The sequence below is a fragment of the Phytophthora sojae genome (assembly GCF_000149755.1).
Source record: "Phytophthora sojae unplaced genomic scaffold PHYSOscaffold_4, whole genome shotgun sequence".
Classification (NCBI taxonomy): Eukaryota; Oomycota; class Peronosporomycetes; order Peronosporales; family Peronosporaceae; genus Phytophthora; species Phytophthora sojae.
This window is the reverse complement of record NW_009258118.1, coordinates 2,684,629-2,699,705: the sequence shown is the minus strand read 5'-3', so window position 1 is coordinate 2,699,705 and position 15,077 is coordinate 2,684,629. Positions and strand designations below refer to the sequence as shown.

General features: G+C 52.1%; 4 protein-coding genes across 4 annotated transcripts; 2 read left to right on the top strand and 2 right to left on the bottom strand.

The window, feature by feature from the left end:
* Positions 1-150: 150 nt before the first annotated feature.
* Positions 151-2,352, top strand: PHYSODRAFT_360503 (hypothetical protein; the record flags this gene model as incomplete). The annotated part of the gene is made up of 1 exon (XM_009528134.1): positions 151-2,352. One exon carries the CDS (start codon positions 151-153, stop codon positions 2,350-2,352), a length of 2,202 nt encoding a protein of 733 aa, XP_009526429.1.
* Positions 2,353-2,528: 176 nt separating this feature from the next.
* On the bottom strand, positions 2,529-5,628 carry PHYSODRAFT_314744 (hypothetical protein; the record flags this gene model as incomplete). The annotated part of the gene is made up of 13 exons (XM_009528133.1): positions 2,529-2,743; positions 2,812-3,046; positions 3,122-3,220; positions 3,293-3,493; positions 3,565-3,786; positions 3,875-4,046; positions 4,123-4,186; positions 4,265-4,429; positions 4,504-4,576; positions 4,664-4,739; positions 4,812-4,933; positions 5,010-5,113; positions 5,202-5,628. 13 exons carry the CDS (start codon positions 5,626-5,628, stop codon positions 2,529-2,531), a joined length of 2,175 nt encoding a protein of 724 aa, XP_009526428.1.
* A 203-nt stretch (positions 5,629-5,831) lies between these two features.
* Positions 5,832-6,903, top strand: PHYSODRAFT_498973 (hypothetical protein; the record flags this gene model as incomplete). The annotated part of the gene is made up of 5 exons (XM_009528132.1): positions 5,832-6,125; positions 6,213-6,309; positions 6,387-6,472; positions 6,568-6,689; positions 6,753-6,903. Coding segments are annotated over 5 exons (750 nt in total), but the record flags the coding sequence as incomplete, so codon positions are not given.
* A 585-nt stretch (positions 6,904-7,488) lies between these two features.
* Positions 7,489-14,558, bottom strand: PHYSODRAFT_560031 (hypothetical protein; the record flags this gene model as incomplete). The annotated part of the gene is made up of 3 exons (XM_009528131.1): positions 7,489-12,879; positions 12,957-14,405; positions 14,457-14,558. 3 exons carry the CDS (start codon positions 14,556-14,558, stop codon positions 7,489-7,491), a joined length of 6,942 nt encoding a protein of 2,313 aa, XP_009526426.1.
* Positions 14,559-15,077: the final 519 nt, after the last annotated feature.

Genomic DNA, 15,077 nt, shown 5'->3' with positions numbered 1-15,077 from the left:
CTTAGCCCTGCCTCTTGTCAGGAGAGTAAATTTAGAACTTCTAAATCTGTATCTCTTCTGAAATTATTCTCTGAAAAATCAAGTTAACGTTAGCGTAAAATTAACAAAAGCTCGGTGAGCTCAGTATCCAAAGTGGATAAAATCGACACCATGGCAAAGCGCGGCGACGCCGGCGCCGACGCAGCGGCCGTGAACCTGGACGACATCGACTTCGACGAGCTGGACGACTACCTGGAGCTCTTCCAGCAGGACGGCGTGATCAAGGAGGCGCTGTCCAAGGGCGTGGATCTGCGCGAGTACGCGCAGCAGATCGAGCAGGAGCTGCGCGAGGCCGAGGCGGCGTCCGTAGCTCAGTACGTCGTGAAGTCCGCCGACATCGTGGAGCTGCACGACGAGGTGCAGGACTGCGACAACCTGCTGGCCAAGATGCAGGAGATGCTGCTGGGCTTCCAGGCCGACCTGGGCGGCATCAGCGACGAGATCCGCCACCTGCAGGACGAGTCCATCGGCATGAACGTCAAGCTCAAGAACCGCCGGGAGACAGAGGAGAAGCTGCAGACGTACCTGGACCAGGTGGCGGTGGCTCCGTCCCTAGTGAAGACCATTGACGAGGGGGAAGTCAATGAAGCCTACCTCCACGCTCTCGTGACGCTCAACGGGAAGCTCCGCTACGCTGCGTTGAGCGACCCGGACCCGTCGGGCTCCAGCTTCGACCTGGTGCCGTCGCAGACTGCGGCGTTCTCAGATGTGGAAGCTCAGCTGAAGAAGCTGAAGGCTCGAGCGATTGCAAGGATCAGAGAGTTCCTGCTGGCCAAGATGAACGAGGTGAAGAAGCCCAAGACCAACGTGCAGATGGTGCAGCAGAACACGCTGCTGCCTATGAAGTACCTCGTGACGTTTTTGGCGGATAACGCGCCGGAAGTGGAGGAGGAGTTCCGTGAAGTGTACGCGGAGGCGATGAGCAAGACGCTGGTGAATGTGTTCCGATCGTACCACACTGGGCTGATGAAGTTTCACGAGGAGGTGGCTGCTCGCACGGATGTTATTGTGGTGGATGAGCAGTCGCTCAAGGGGATCTTCAGCTCTCGCGTGAACTTGAGCAAGCGCAATGACACCTTCTCTGTCACGGAGCGCGAGAAGATTTTGGAGACTGCATCAACCCCGCCTCTGATTTTGCATGTGGCGCAGCAGGAAGGGTTGAAGCTGCCCTACGAGGCTGTTTTCCGCAACGTACAGCAACATTTGATGGACTCGGCGACGTCGGAGTATCTCTTTTTGATCGAGTTTTTCAAGCCCAGCAACCAACAAGAAAATGTGTTCCGCAGCCGGGACCTTTTTCTCCGTGTTTTTGCCAAGACGCTGTCTCTGTGCCTCGAGAACATGGAGAACTACCTCTTTACGTGCTACGACGCTATCGGACTGCTTCTCATGATCCGGCTAACGTACGCTCAGAGATTGGTGATGGAAAAGCGCCGCATCCCGTGCCTGGACGCTTATTTCGATCGCGTGGCGCTGCTGTTGTGGCCGCGGTTCAAGGCCGTCTTCGACCTCAATCTGATGAGTGTTAAAAATGCGAAGGTGAAGAAGCTGGGGCCCATCGACCTCCACCCCCACTTTGTGATTCGACGGTACGCGGAGTTCGCTTCATCCATTCTCAGCTTGAGCCTCTACACGCAACAAAACCAGTCTTCCAAGTCTGGCAGTGATGACTCGGCTATCTCGAGCGCCCAGATGCATGAAAATGGCGCGGGTGATATGGTCCTCAGTAATTTGTGTGCCATGCGCGACGAGATCCTTAGCTTGCTGACGCGACTGTCCGAACAACACTCGAATGCGAAAGACAAGTGCGTATTCCTCATTAACAACTACGACCTTGTGCTCACACATTTCGAGGAGCGACGAGTGATTTCCGACGAGACGTCAAAGTTTGAAGAGCTCCTTGCTGGGCAGCGTGAAAAGTTTGTGGAGGAAGAGCTCATGACGTACTACGCGAAGCTCATCCAGTTCGTTCGCCAGCACGAACAAGTTACATTAGGTAAAGGAGCGAGTGGGGCAGCTACCGCGGGAAGCCAGCAAGTGGATACGGCGCAGATCGAAAAGATCGTGCGTGAGTTTGCCGCAACGTGGAAAGCTGGAATCGAGAAGATGAACGGAAACGTCATGACATTCTTCGCTAACTTCCGCAACGGCATGGAGATCCTGAAACAAGTGCTGACGCAGTTGCTGCTCTACTACACGCGATTCGTGGAGACGGTCAAGCGGAGCTACCAACGGCCGCCCCCGTTTAACTCGGAAATTGTTACAACGCAGGAGATCTTGTACGAGATCAAGAAGTATAGCCGATCGTTTTAGCTTGTGAGAGCACCGCAGTGGGATAAGAAGAATGTTGTTGGTATTCAGTTTTTAGCTGCGCGAGTAATATGTAATGATGCAAGGCTTGAGCCCAACGCGATCTCTATCTCCCCTGCAATGTGCATAAGGGAATCGCGTAGAAGACTCGAGCGTAGCGCTTACATGCACTTGTTTGTCTAAAGGTCGATCATAATTGGCGTCGGGTCGATGTTGTAACCCAGCACCAGCACGATGAGGCCGTAGCCCAGGGTGACAATCAACGCCATTGAAATCAGCGAGAAAGTAACACCCACGCGCAAGAAGTCCTTCACCTCCAGGTATGGCTGGCCGTGATCATCCAGCACCAACAGGGAATTGATGTTGGGGAAGGACGAGAACGGAAGAGCCATTGCTGTAGACATGAAATCGCGTTGTCAGTAAATGACGCCAATGAATAACCAAATCAGTCAAAGTTCTTACCAGCAGAGATTGCGAGCGCGCAGCAGATTACGGGAATGTGAGGGTGCCCGATCTGAATTGCCATCTGCACGATTATCGGCAGCAGAATGATCGAAGCGACAGTGTGCGAAACGAACGTCGTCAGGCAAATCACAAGGCAGCAGAGGGAGACAGTGACCATCCACACGTTTCCGGACGGCAGCGCATGGATGACAGACTGGCTCAGCGTGTTGAGAAGACCTGATCGTTGTACGGCCTGCAGAAAACAAGCAATATCTTTTAGGTTAGTACTAATACCAGACCATTATCACACCGTGATAAATCAACTTACGTCTCCCAAAACGTTACCACCGCCAATCAGGAAAAGAATGTGCCATGAGAATGAATTGAAATCGAACTGGCTAAGCATGCCGGTGCCGAACATGATAAACTGCAAATACAAATAACCACCAGATATGAGTCAAGAGTTCGCTCACAGATTCGAAGTCATCGTTGTACGTACCATGAACATCATCGAAATGATACCAAGGTCGCCAAAAGTAGCACTTGTCACCGAGAAGGATGCCCACAAGAAGATTGTCAGGAGCGTCATTGAAACAACGACGACGTGGAGACTGCTGATCTTTTGCTTCTGGTCGTAGACAATTTGAGGAATGTAGGTAGCATCTTGAGGGTCCATCACCCACAGCAAGAACAGCCAACACTGTCGGGCACAACAGAAGCGAGAAAATTAGCGAAGGTGGCACCAACTAGTGTATGGATGCAGAGTCTTACCAACACAGTGCCGGCTGTGCAGAATGGAACAGCCATCGTCATCCACTGACCAAACGTAACCGTGTAGCCAGCCTTCTCCAAAAAGGATACGGCAAGTGTGTTTTGCAGGGAAGAAATTGGGGTCATCATTCCTCCCAGGTTGCATGCAAAGGCCAATCCGATGAGAAGTGTCTTGACATAGGTGCTATCCGTGGGGAAATCCCGGATGATTGGGAGTAGGACCTTGAAAGTTAAAAGAAGTGTGAGCATGCAATTAGGATACAACATAAATCATCATACAAGTAGTAGATCTTGGAGGTGGAGTACTTACCGACACGCACAGCACAGGAGCCGTGTGGTTGCTGATCCACATGGACAGGAAAAGTCCCATGAGCATGATTGCCAGCAGGAAAAGGTTCGGGCTCTTCTTGAAACGACGCTGTAAGAATGCTGCAATGTACAGCTCGATCTGGCACTTTGCGAAAGCCGCCGAGATAGAATAACTGGAACATCACTCGTAAAGAAAAGTACGTTAGTAAATAGATCGGAAGAGTTTTCATGAATACCTCTACAACATACCCGCCCATAATCAAAATGGTGGTGTGGTTGACCAGCATGGACATCACTTCCTTGGCGGATTGCTCTGTAGCAACAAAACAACATTATTAATCGCACATCAAATTTGCGTAGGTGAACACCCGAGGATGCATTAAATACGTACTGGCAGTGAGCAGGGTGTCAGGATGAGCCTTGTCATTTAGAATGTGCAAGAACACCACAAGGGGCGGAACAAGCAGTGCCGTTGCAAAGTATGGAAGTGCTTCCGTCACCCACAATGTTGTGATGAACACCAGCATTGCCAGGCATCGCTGTTGCACATCTTCACCTGTATCGTTGCAAAATATGCGAATTAAGACAAATTTCATGATTCATGAACGCTTTCTAAAACATCAGCCTTACCTTCGGGGGTGATACGAACAAGCAGCAGGAGCACGAAGAGCGCGACTGAGATGCAGAAAGGGACCGGTTTCACCTGAACAATAAATAATCAGCAAAATTAGGGGCACCCAGATTCAGTATAACAGGCCCAACGTATCGATGATCATCTCGAGCAACTCACTTTACGGAACAGCGAGTTCTGGTCGCCCTGCATCCGCTGCATGCGGCGCTCCATATTGCCGGCCTCGAGTTTGTCTCTGCCAACAGGTGTCATCCCGCAACGTCAATACCACCTCACCCCAAACAAAATAAACAGCGCTCCTCCATACTTCGATGTGAGTCCAAACACGCGGTCCAGCAGTTCGTCAATGTCAGTGGACGCGTAGAAGCGCTCATTTGCCAGCCGCTCCATGAACGCAGCTTGCGTGTGCGCCTTGATTGTCTTGTCAAACTGCAATCACCAACACAGGAACCACTCAGCGCCTAAGTTCTCACTAATGCCCACCGCCCCTCCGTCATTGTCGCACCTTCTTGACAATCTTGCGGAAGCCCGAGTGGTTGATCTGCACGAACGTGCGCAGGTCCACCAGCGTGTCGTAGATCTCCTGCAGCGCCGCAAACCCGTGGTCCGCTACCAGTTTAACCAACAGAGCGCTAACGTCAGGTCCCACTCCGTTTCCTCAAATCCTACCAAATAGCTCCTGCAGTTCTGTACGCACCCTGCGAGTGCGTGCGGGAGCGCGTGTGCACGTGGCCCGTGGGTGTTATCTCGTCCTCGAGCATGGCCTCGAACTCGCCCACGGAGCGTGTGAGCGTGACGATCTTGCCCACGTAAAAGTCGTTGACGATCTTGAGGTTGGCGTCCAGCACCTCCCAGAACTGGTCCTTGGCGTCCTGCACCTCGTCCACCACGGCCTTGAGCAGTGGATGCGTCTCGTCCACGACCACGTGTACCTGCACGTCGCCACCACCACCGGCGGCGGCGGCGTTGTGCTCCATCTTCTGCTGCAGCTTCTTCTGCTTGTTCTGCTGCTTCTCCACCTCGAAGGCCACGCGCTTGATCAGCCGCTTGAGCCGCTTGTACTGCACGTAGTTGTCGCGCCACTCGGGGTTGGCCGAGATCTCGAGCTGCTTGCCGAACTTCATGGCGTGCGTCTAACGAGACTTTGACTCAGTCACTTGGGGGGTGGCGGGAGGTTTACCAAGTGAGATGAAGGTACCTATGTATTGAAGCAATTTAACGGGTATGTGCGCCACCTCATTTATGCGACAGGTGTCCAGCCACCTTCGCGCCACCTTCCTCGCGTCCCACAAACTTTACGGTGCTGTCGCCGCAGAGCAGGGCAGGAGCAGCCATGGCGTTCCGGCGCGAGGTGCAGCCGCTGGACAAGATGGTGCTCAAGTTCATCTCCAAGGCCCCGCGCCAGCTGGACGTCATCCTCAACGAGCAGACGCTGGAGCGCGCGCACCGCATCGGCAAGCCTGCCAAGTCGCGCACGCACAAGGCCAAGCAGGAGGTCATCCGCGCGCTGCTGCGCGGCGGCCGCCTGGGCGACGACACGCTGCCCGCCAGCTTCTTCCACGCGTCCATGACGCGCATCGAGATCATCGGCGCCAAGATCTCCACCAAGTTCGTGGAGATGGTGCGGCGACTGCGACCCATTGAGAGGATAGAGATAAAACCATCGGAGGACTGATGTGTGTCATTCGTTGACTGTTGGGTGCTGCAGCTGTCCAAGATCTGTCCGAAGCTGCACTCGGTGGACTTCTCGGGCTGCTTCCGGCTGACGGACGACGCCATTGAGGTGCTGCTGACGAACTGTCCAGGTTGGTGTGGCCGCTTTTGAGGTGTTGGAGATGAAGTTGTGGGTGTTTACGTGTTGGCGGTTCTGTTCGTGGAGCAGACATTAAGGAGCTGGACATTGAGAACTGCCGCAAACTGACGGACGTGACGCTGGATCATTTGCGCAAGCTGGCACCGAAGCTGCAGGTTTGGATCTGCTGCATTTATGCTGTAGCGGTCCTTTGGTGGAAAAATGTGGTAACGGAAGTGTTGTTTTGTTGGTTGTCTGTCTGGTGCTGTAGAGCATTGACGTCGGCGGGAACTTCAACATGACCATCCCTGGCATCACGAAGCTCATTGAAAAGCACCCGAACCATTCCAAGTTCGCGCGGGTGCACATCTCGGGCCATCCTGTGACGGACCAGTGCGTTCTCAAAGTCCAGATTTATAGATGCAGCGTGGCGCTTACGTACTTTCATTATTGTAGGACAATCAAGACTATCATGGCTAAGTGCAGGAAGCTGCACAGTCTGAGTGTCGGCTATTGCTCCATCACGGACGAGGCATTAATCGCGCTGCTCAAGAAGCGCGAATCCGTATCCCGCTTGTGCCTGCACTGGAATATCGCGATTACGTGAGTTTTATGTTATCGCAGCAAGCGTTATTCCGTATCATTTCGTCATCTAAATTTTGATGTGGTTATCTGTGCTTTGAGATGTAGCGATAACTTGCTGCGCTTCCTTGGATCAGAAGCCCGGAACCTCCAGGAACTCAACCTGTGTGGCGTCAAAAGCGTTTCGGCTGACGTAAGTTTTCATTGAGCTGGCCATAATACGATGCAAATGACTGATCTTTGCTGTTTCTGTTTCTTTGCTGCATGCTTAGGCGATTGTCGCGGCGATTCATGCGAAGATGGGAGCGAGGAACGAGCTGCTCGACCCTGCGGTGCCGCAGCCATCGCCTGACGAGAACCCTGAGCCAGAGCGTAAGCGACTCAAGAAGATCGACTTCCGCTATACGACGTAAGTACTGTAGACTGCTGATACGCTGCTGCGCATAATGCTAACCCTTCATGCTACTAGGGTCACGAAGGAAGCGGCTGCAGCAGTGAAGGAGAGGTATCCTGAGCTCCAAGTCACGTTCTAGGCAATACACGTTTGTTGTCAATCCTATGCTTTATTTGTTCCTTTACGTTCAACATGTAACATGAAGCACACGCGCCCTTACTCCATGCCATCGTCGTCAACTTCGTCACCAGCGTAATAAATATCGTGTCCTGCAGCCTGTTCGTCGCCATCGAGGCTAGTGCACAGAGTAATAGCCAGAAGTAGCTTCTCTCGCATGATTTCCTCGCTCGAATACACAGGCAGTTCGATGTTGAAGAAGCACGTGTCCGCCTTGGGTAGAAGCGCATCTTGGTTCACTCCATCATCTTGAGGCGGAGCCTTGATCAGTAAGCGCGTGTGCGTGCGATCGAACTCAGCGTCGTCCGCGGGCAAGGTGTCCTGCCCCCAAGCAAAGTTGATGAAGCGACGCTTGTTCTCCTCGCTGAAGCTGGATAGCACCTTCCAGAACGTCTCAAGGTGCGGGAATTGCTCGGGGCTCATGCCAGACGAGTAGCGAGTGTGCCTCTTGAGCAGTTTGACATCGATTTCGAGGCTGCCACTCACCCATTGCTGCAGCTCAGACCAAACGCACAGCTGCAGCGACTGCACCGGTACGATCTTGCCGAGGCCGCGCAGCATTGCATCCACCTGAGGCTTGCATTCCTGCAGTCGAGTCGCTTTTACTAGCCGGATATATTCCTTCGCATTTGCCTTTGTAACCGGAAGATGTTGTCCTCCCTCCTTGAGCTCCACAATTGTGCCATCGCTGAGTGTCGTGGTGAATGAATCAAAGAGCACCTCGTCGGGACCTTCACTCGGGGTGGAAGCTAGCTCCTCGAGGAACTTGAGGCTCTCGCACAACGAGTGGTCCACACTTTCGAGATCCGCCAGGACGAGGTTCTGTTTCACCAGCATTTTCCATACGAGAGGCGCCAAGCGAAGGTTGAGTCGTACACCCGTTCGTAAGCAGCAACCCATCAGAATTCCGACAAACTCAAACATTTGCAGCAACTCCTTTGATGTGCTGCTTGGTTTTGGCATGAAGCGCTCCCGGAACTCGCCGGCCTTCATCACATTATTTTGCGTCGGAATGAATAGCGGGTTCCCGCTGGCGAGTAGCTCATTTGAAATGTCATTGAAGAGCTGCCGGTACGGCCCTCCTTCGCCCACCACGTTTTCGCCGGCGAAGATCACAATAAACGATACAAAAGGATCGCTTGCACCTGTAGGCCGCTTTGCTCGCAACAAGGAAGGCGGTATCGCGCTGAGCTGTTTCATCGTGGACGCGAACAGTGACCGCTTGGGATCACGCAGCGTCAACGACGGAGGCGAGGCGTCCGTACCGCTGTAACTAATTCCACCACGTTTACCAGCGATCTTTCTCCGGTCAATCGTTACCATGGGGCGCTTAGCATTGTTATCAATAAACGCCGAGTGCGCCAATGTGATGTTATCTTGTGTTTGCGCGAAGAATCGAATCTTGACTCCAGGGAAAATCAGCTGCCGTATCGACACAATGCGACTACGTAACGAACTTGGGTCACTCCATAAACGAAGGTTTACAAGAGGCAACGCTCCCACCAACAGTTTGTTGAGTGACTGCAGCACTGAGAACCGTAGTCGCAAGTCTCGAGTTTCAAGCGACGCTAGCAATGAGTACTCACGAGCATGTTTTGCGCTCAAATGACTTGGGCACAGATCCGTCAGCATAAGCACACCCATTCTCCCGCTGAGCTCCCGGGTCACTGCAATTAGTTGACAATCCATCTGATGTGACCACTTCGCTTGTGCTGCCATTGCGTCATCCTTGGACCCATAGTGACTCAGCTCAAATTGAAGATCATAACCAGATGATCGCATCCACTTGTACACTGCGAGAGGCTTTTCGACGATCTTCGCTAAGGCATCAGCCGAGATTAACTCGCTCGCTCGCTCCTCACTAGACATTGCATCCCATCCACGTCCCTTCTTCATACCAACAAGCGCAGCGAATGCGTCTATTGCCAGTTTGCTATCCGTTGATGAACAGTACTGAGATGCTTCTCGTGTAAGCGCACTGTGAAGCTCGACAGACACACCGGTTACAGTGCCGTTGCCTAGTACTGTTTTCTGAAGCAATCTGTGGCGTAGGAACCCGGTAACTTGTACAGGAACCTCACCAGTACTATCCGCTACGCGTACCATGTCCACAAGCCGAGCAGCATTCAGCTTGTATTGCGTACTTCCATCAGGGTCTGCACCACTTGGGCCTCCATCACTATTCGTACCATCGTCTCCAGTGTCGTTCCCGCCGCCGGAAGGGGGTACTAGATCTGCGCTCCGTTCCATCGTGCACGCGTCACAGTTCGTGTCTGTCCAACTGTTTACAAAGGTACAAGTAGTGCATGCCCAACCAACTGCGGCAGCATCACCAGATCCAGCTGACGCGTGTGGTGTCGCTGGGGGCTGTGACTGCGCCTGCACTTCTCTAGCCAGACTTGCGAGTTCAGGGGGTATGGGAGAACCGCATGCAGCACACTCCACGTCGGACAGGGCATTTTCAAGCGTACATACACTACAAGCCCAAGCGTCACTGCTTGGGTCTGCGCCATCACCAGAACAGACACTTCCGTCGCTTGAATTACTGCTTGAGGTATCAGGGGGTCGGCACACAGCGTCAATCTTCGCTAGTAGTTCAGTATCTTCAGTTGTCGGAATTCCGCCCTCGAACTCGAATGTTTCCTTCGGAATCCGAGCTAGCAAGTTTGCGATAACATCCGATCGACCAACGTCCACCATCGCATAACCAAGAGTTTGTCCCTCCTGATCAGTTGGCATATAGAGAATATTGGATACAATACCAAACCGGGTGACTGTTGCGGCCGAATACACGTTTTGGTCATCCGCTTCTCCACACTCCTCCAAAGCCAGGTGCACAAGGAACCGTGACACGGTTGCCTCCAAGTCCGCAACATTCGATGTACGGGGCAAGTTCTGCAAAAAGATTATCCTTTCGCCGAACAAGTCGTGAGACGACAGCGTACTATGCGCTGCCTCGACTTCTCGAATAGGTGCACGACCACAGTAAATTCGCTTGAAAGCGTCAGGAGTAGCAATCTCTCGCTTTCCTTGTGTCAACACTCTTGTAAACACCGCCATTCGCACGTACTCTTTCCACCATGTGCCTCCAAGTATTGATGACGAGCCACCCTTCAGCGAGGACACTTCTTCAACCAAGGAAATTAACTCAGCGAGCTGCTGCGTAAAGAGAGAATAAAGTCCCTTTTGAGTGGTCCGCTCGTTATCATACACGAACGTTAGCTCTTTCACCAGGCTCGAGAGTTTCGCAATGGGGACAGCGTGCATAGCCCCCTTGCCTAACGCAAAGTTGATCAGCTTTGTGGTGATCTGATAAACAGCGGTCTTCGCATTTGACGGGAGGCAACCCGTAGTCGCTATGAGGTACTCGACCAGCGCATTCAATGCAGTTGTCAATACGGTCTCCACTTCGTAATGAGAAAGCTGTACTGACAGCAACTTCTGGTAAATCTCCTCACATAACCAAAGCGCCAGTCCAAAATCGGCCGTGAAAGCATCAACACGAAACTTGTACCGAGCGTACGTTCCCTGGGACATCCGTACATAACATTTATCGCCTGGGACGACGAGTGGTGGTAGATAGCTAAGTCCACGCTTATCCCCGAAGTACCCGAACAAGCGATCTGTGCACCTCTCGTCACGGAAGAACTCCAGGCTGCTGCCTGCTGGCAGATCCATCAGCACGGGATGAACCGCGAAAGATAGCACTAAGCAGGTTGCGTCGGGCACGTGGATGAGAACCGATGGTTGCGGTGGGCTATCACTGGTCACCATAAAGGATCTGCTTCGCAAAAAAGCACTGGACAAGTCCAAACTAGCTTTTAGCTCAGCTAGTAGCGCCTCCATCAGCAAGTATCGGTACTTCCGTGTGGAAAGTGCAGGAATAACTTCGGGTTGTTGCAGCTTGGGTTGTGAAGATTTTAAGGAGGTGTTCGAACCTGCCGCTGACGTCGACGTGGCCGAAGCAGCAACAGAGGAGGCACCACCGTATGTTGCTGCAGCTAGTTTACCAGTAAGGGCTCCATGCTTCCCACGCTTCTTGTGCTTTTTCGCCGGCTTTGTTACCATAACGCTGGCGTTCTCATCGTAAGATGTTGATCGATCCATGACTGGGGGCAGAGGACTGGCAGCAGCATGCTCAAACTGTTTGTTTAATACTGCCTGCAACACCGTGATTAATGCCGTCCTTGAAGACACTTTCGGTCGTAAATAAAGGTTGCTGCTGGTGCTGCTGTCAGTCGAGCCACCAATTGCCGATTCGAAAACTGTTCCCATCTCGAAAGACAGCACCTTTTCAGGGCATCCAAGATCAGCTGCTGCAGCTAGTTTGAGCAAGTCAGCCAGATTATAGTGACTGTCCAGGTTCTTGGGGAGCGGTGCAGCTAGCTGCATTGCCTTGGGTGTTTGAGAATGAGCTGCTGGCGACGAGGATGGCAACGGAAAAGGCGACGAGCTTGTTCGAACCAGACTTGCTTTTCTTGTCTCGATCGATAGTTTCATGGCATGTTCAGGAGCAACTTGCAGTAAATCAAATACGCTCTTCCGTGCTAAGCTGTAGATGAGTTGTTGGTCCATCACCTTAAGCCTCACCCTGCTCGCCTCGAAGTCTGTGACTGATTGCTCCGAGACTGACGTAACCGACGATTTCGAACGCAGACTGTCAACATTATACCACCAGTACTCACTAGCTGACGTCACAGGGTTCACCAGCTGAAGCAGCACCATGCCAGACGGGTTGACAACTCGAACAACACCAGAGTGACCTAAAGTCCACAGCATACCTCGCGACCAGCCCGCAACATCTACATTTTCAGAAGCAATTACATATCGACCGCCAACTTCCACATCATCAATTTGCAGCGCGGACCAATCTGTGTCTGGATTTGGGTAATGGCAGCCGGATGGTACATGGCCGTCGCAGAGTGTGAACGCAATTTTCAGTGCAGCGGCTGCGTTGCCTTCCCGTAACGGTTCTCGTAGCTGAGCGAAGAAGTAGTCCATTTCGTAACTCTTGAAAGATCCCGACACGTACGTCTCAATCGCTGGTATCACATTTTTCTCCCAGTACTCCAGCATTTTGTTTCGCCCCGAATGTTGCGGCAAATCTGTGCGGGATGAAAACGCGTAAAGATTGTAGAAATACTCCGATGGGTCAGGCAACGACATCGGTCCATCACTGCTGGTTCCCGAAGAAGAGGATAACTCGTTAAGGGCGGTCATTGGTGGTCGAAGAACAGAAGTTTTCTCGTCGCAAGCCGAAAAGGAGCTTGATGAAATCGGTCGCGTTGCGAGTGAGAAATGCATTTCTCGTGAGCGGAGCCACTCCATTTGCCATAGCCTGGCACGCATGACTGCGATGTCTTCCACCTTTAAGTCTCGCACACACAACTGCGCAAGCTGGAAAAGAATCGCGGGACAATTGCCATTTGTCTGTTGCACAAAACAACAAAGAATAACATTAGTCAGCGTTTAAGTCAAATGCTGCGTAGAGTGCATAGACAACTTACAGAGATCACCTGGTTATCGAACAGCGATGGCCAAGCGGGAGCCATGCAAGCAAAAGCTTGAATAAGAGCGCATGCCAACTCCCAACGCAGTAGAGATGCAGCTGAGGAAGCATCGTCTTCTTCCGAATCGGCATCCGCCCCTTCCGTTGTCCACACGTAAATTTGTTTTACCACCGAGCAAAACGAAACCACAAGCGGTTCAAGCGCTTGAATAGCGTCTTCGTCAAGAGAGATTCCGCTAACAGCTCGAACCTCTGAGGTTGTATGCTGGTAGAAGATAATATCATCATCGCTCTCAGATTCCCCATTTCTGGTTCCTTCGGCAGAATCCATAGTTGCAATTATAATGTCGTCGTTGCCGAAAGCGTACGAATAAATCACCCCAGTATGTCCACTTCTAGCTTTGTCGGCAGCATACCCCAACAATGAAACAACTCCGCCAACACGTAAAGGTTCGCGGAACCCACCAAGAACCTGGGTTGCGCCTACAGTCAAGAAGTACGCTTCACTTGGAAAGGGAGCCGAATCAGCGACTACCGCAAGCTGGCGAGGAGCATCTTCTAGAATTTCGGTGAGTATTTTCAAAGTGCTGCTACGCCATTTCGGCATTGTTGGTCGATTGGACGACATTAAACGTAGCAAAGTGACCATCTCCGAAGCCAACGCTCGCTTGTCTTCGATTTGTTCGCCGTTCTGCCGTTCCATCAAGTTGACTTGAGCCGCCCTCCTATTAAAGGCGTTGACGACATCTCGGCTAGTTCTTCTGGCTGGACCTTTCTCAGCTGACAAGGTCGAACGGCGAGAGAGTCTCGAAGAACCAGGCTCAAACGAGAACTGAACTCGATTTTCCCAATCATGTGAATAATCAACATTCACAACATCGTTTGCGTGAGCCACTGTCACCAAGAGCCCGAGCTGCGCGAGAGCATCAGCAGTATCGCAACACTTGCTTCGACTGCCAGAACAATAGACAGCGTAACCTTGGGAGTCGAGAAGTACACGAAGCAAGTTTCCCTTCCAAGGTTTAGATCCAACCAATGCCGTCTCGGGAACAACACTTCCTCCCTTGGAGCGTGGTTGTAGCAGGTCACCACTGCCAGGTGTATCCGTTAGACGGACAAACGGATGCTCCAAGTTGTGGGTCTGATTCATGTAGCAGGTCATGCATAGGTCATAATTCGGACATGTGAAGCACTTGAATCGGAAGCCACGCAAGGGACTTTGGTTGCAACCGTCGCACCGCACGCTCGGGTGCTTCATGGTAGCCTGCGCGGCCGTGCATTCAGCCACTGCTTCAGTCACCGCTTTCTCCACGGCATCCTCGCCATCACTCACTCCGATCGGAATTTTTAACGAGCTGATATCAGGCTCCCCCACAGTGTTGACAGCGTCGACAAGTTTTTCGAGCGCTAACTCGCTTCGGAAAATGACAACGCAATACTCAGCACGCTCATCAGGTGTATCGTTTGTCACGGCCGAAACTGCTTTTGTGTCACCAACATTCGGAATGGGGGACATCATCTCTCCTACTCGTTTCAGTAGAATTTCTTGAATATCCGAGCCAAGAACAATTCTGTGTCCAGCTTTGCACTTGGCAGCCATACTAAGCTCAAACATCGCATCGCCCCACGTCTCCAGCGTGTAGCGAAGGAGTCTTGTGCCTGCCACACTTAAGTTCGACACTGCAGAAGCACTCGTCATGAGATCAATTGCGTTTTGAATCCACCATCCGAACGCTTCTGGCAACTCGTAGACATCAGCAGCCTTGCTTGCCACCGTGCACATAAGACGATAAATAGCTTCATCCGGTGATTGCGTGATATCGTGTCGCTCACTAGCATTTGATGCTAACGATCCTTGCACCTTACGCTTGAGTGCAAAATGCTTGTATAGGCTGCAGAGCTCATTAAACACTTTCTCCAGCGGCTGTTTCCATGACGTATCCGAGCTCCCCGTAGCAGCTTTGTAAGCAAAAACCTCTTCGGCAAACAAGCGTAGCAAAATCCACGCAATATGGTGCACTTGCCCTTGTACTTCGCGTAGATTCGGAAACCGGGTGGTATGTGCACCGTCTCCTACTGCAGGGTTAAGATCCGCAGAGCACGCGCCATCCAAAACCAT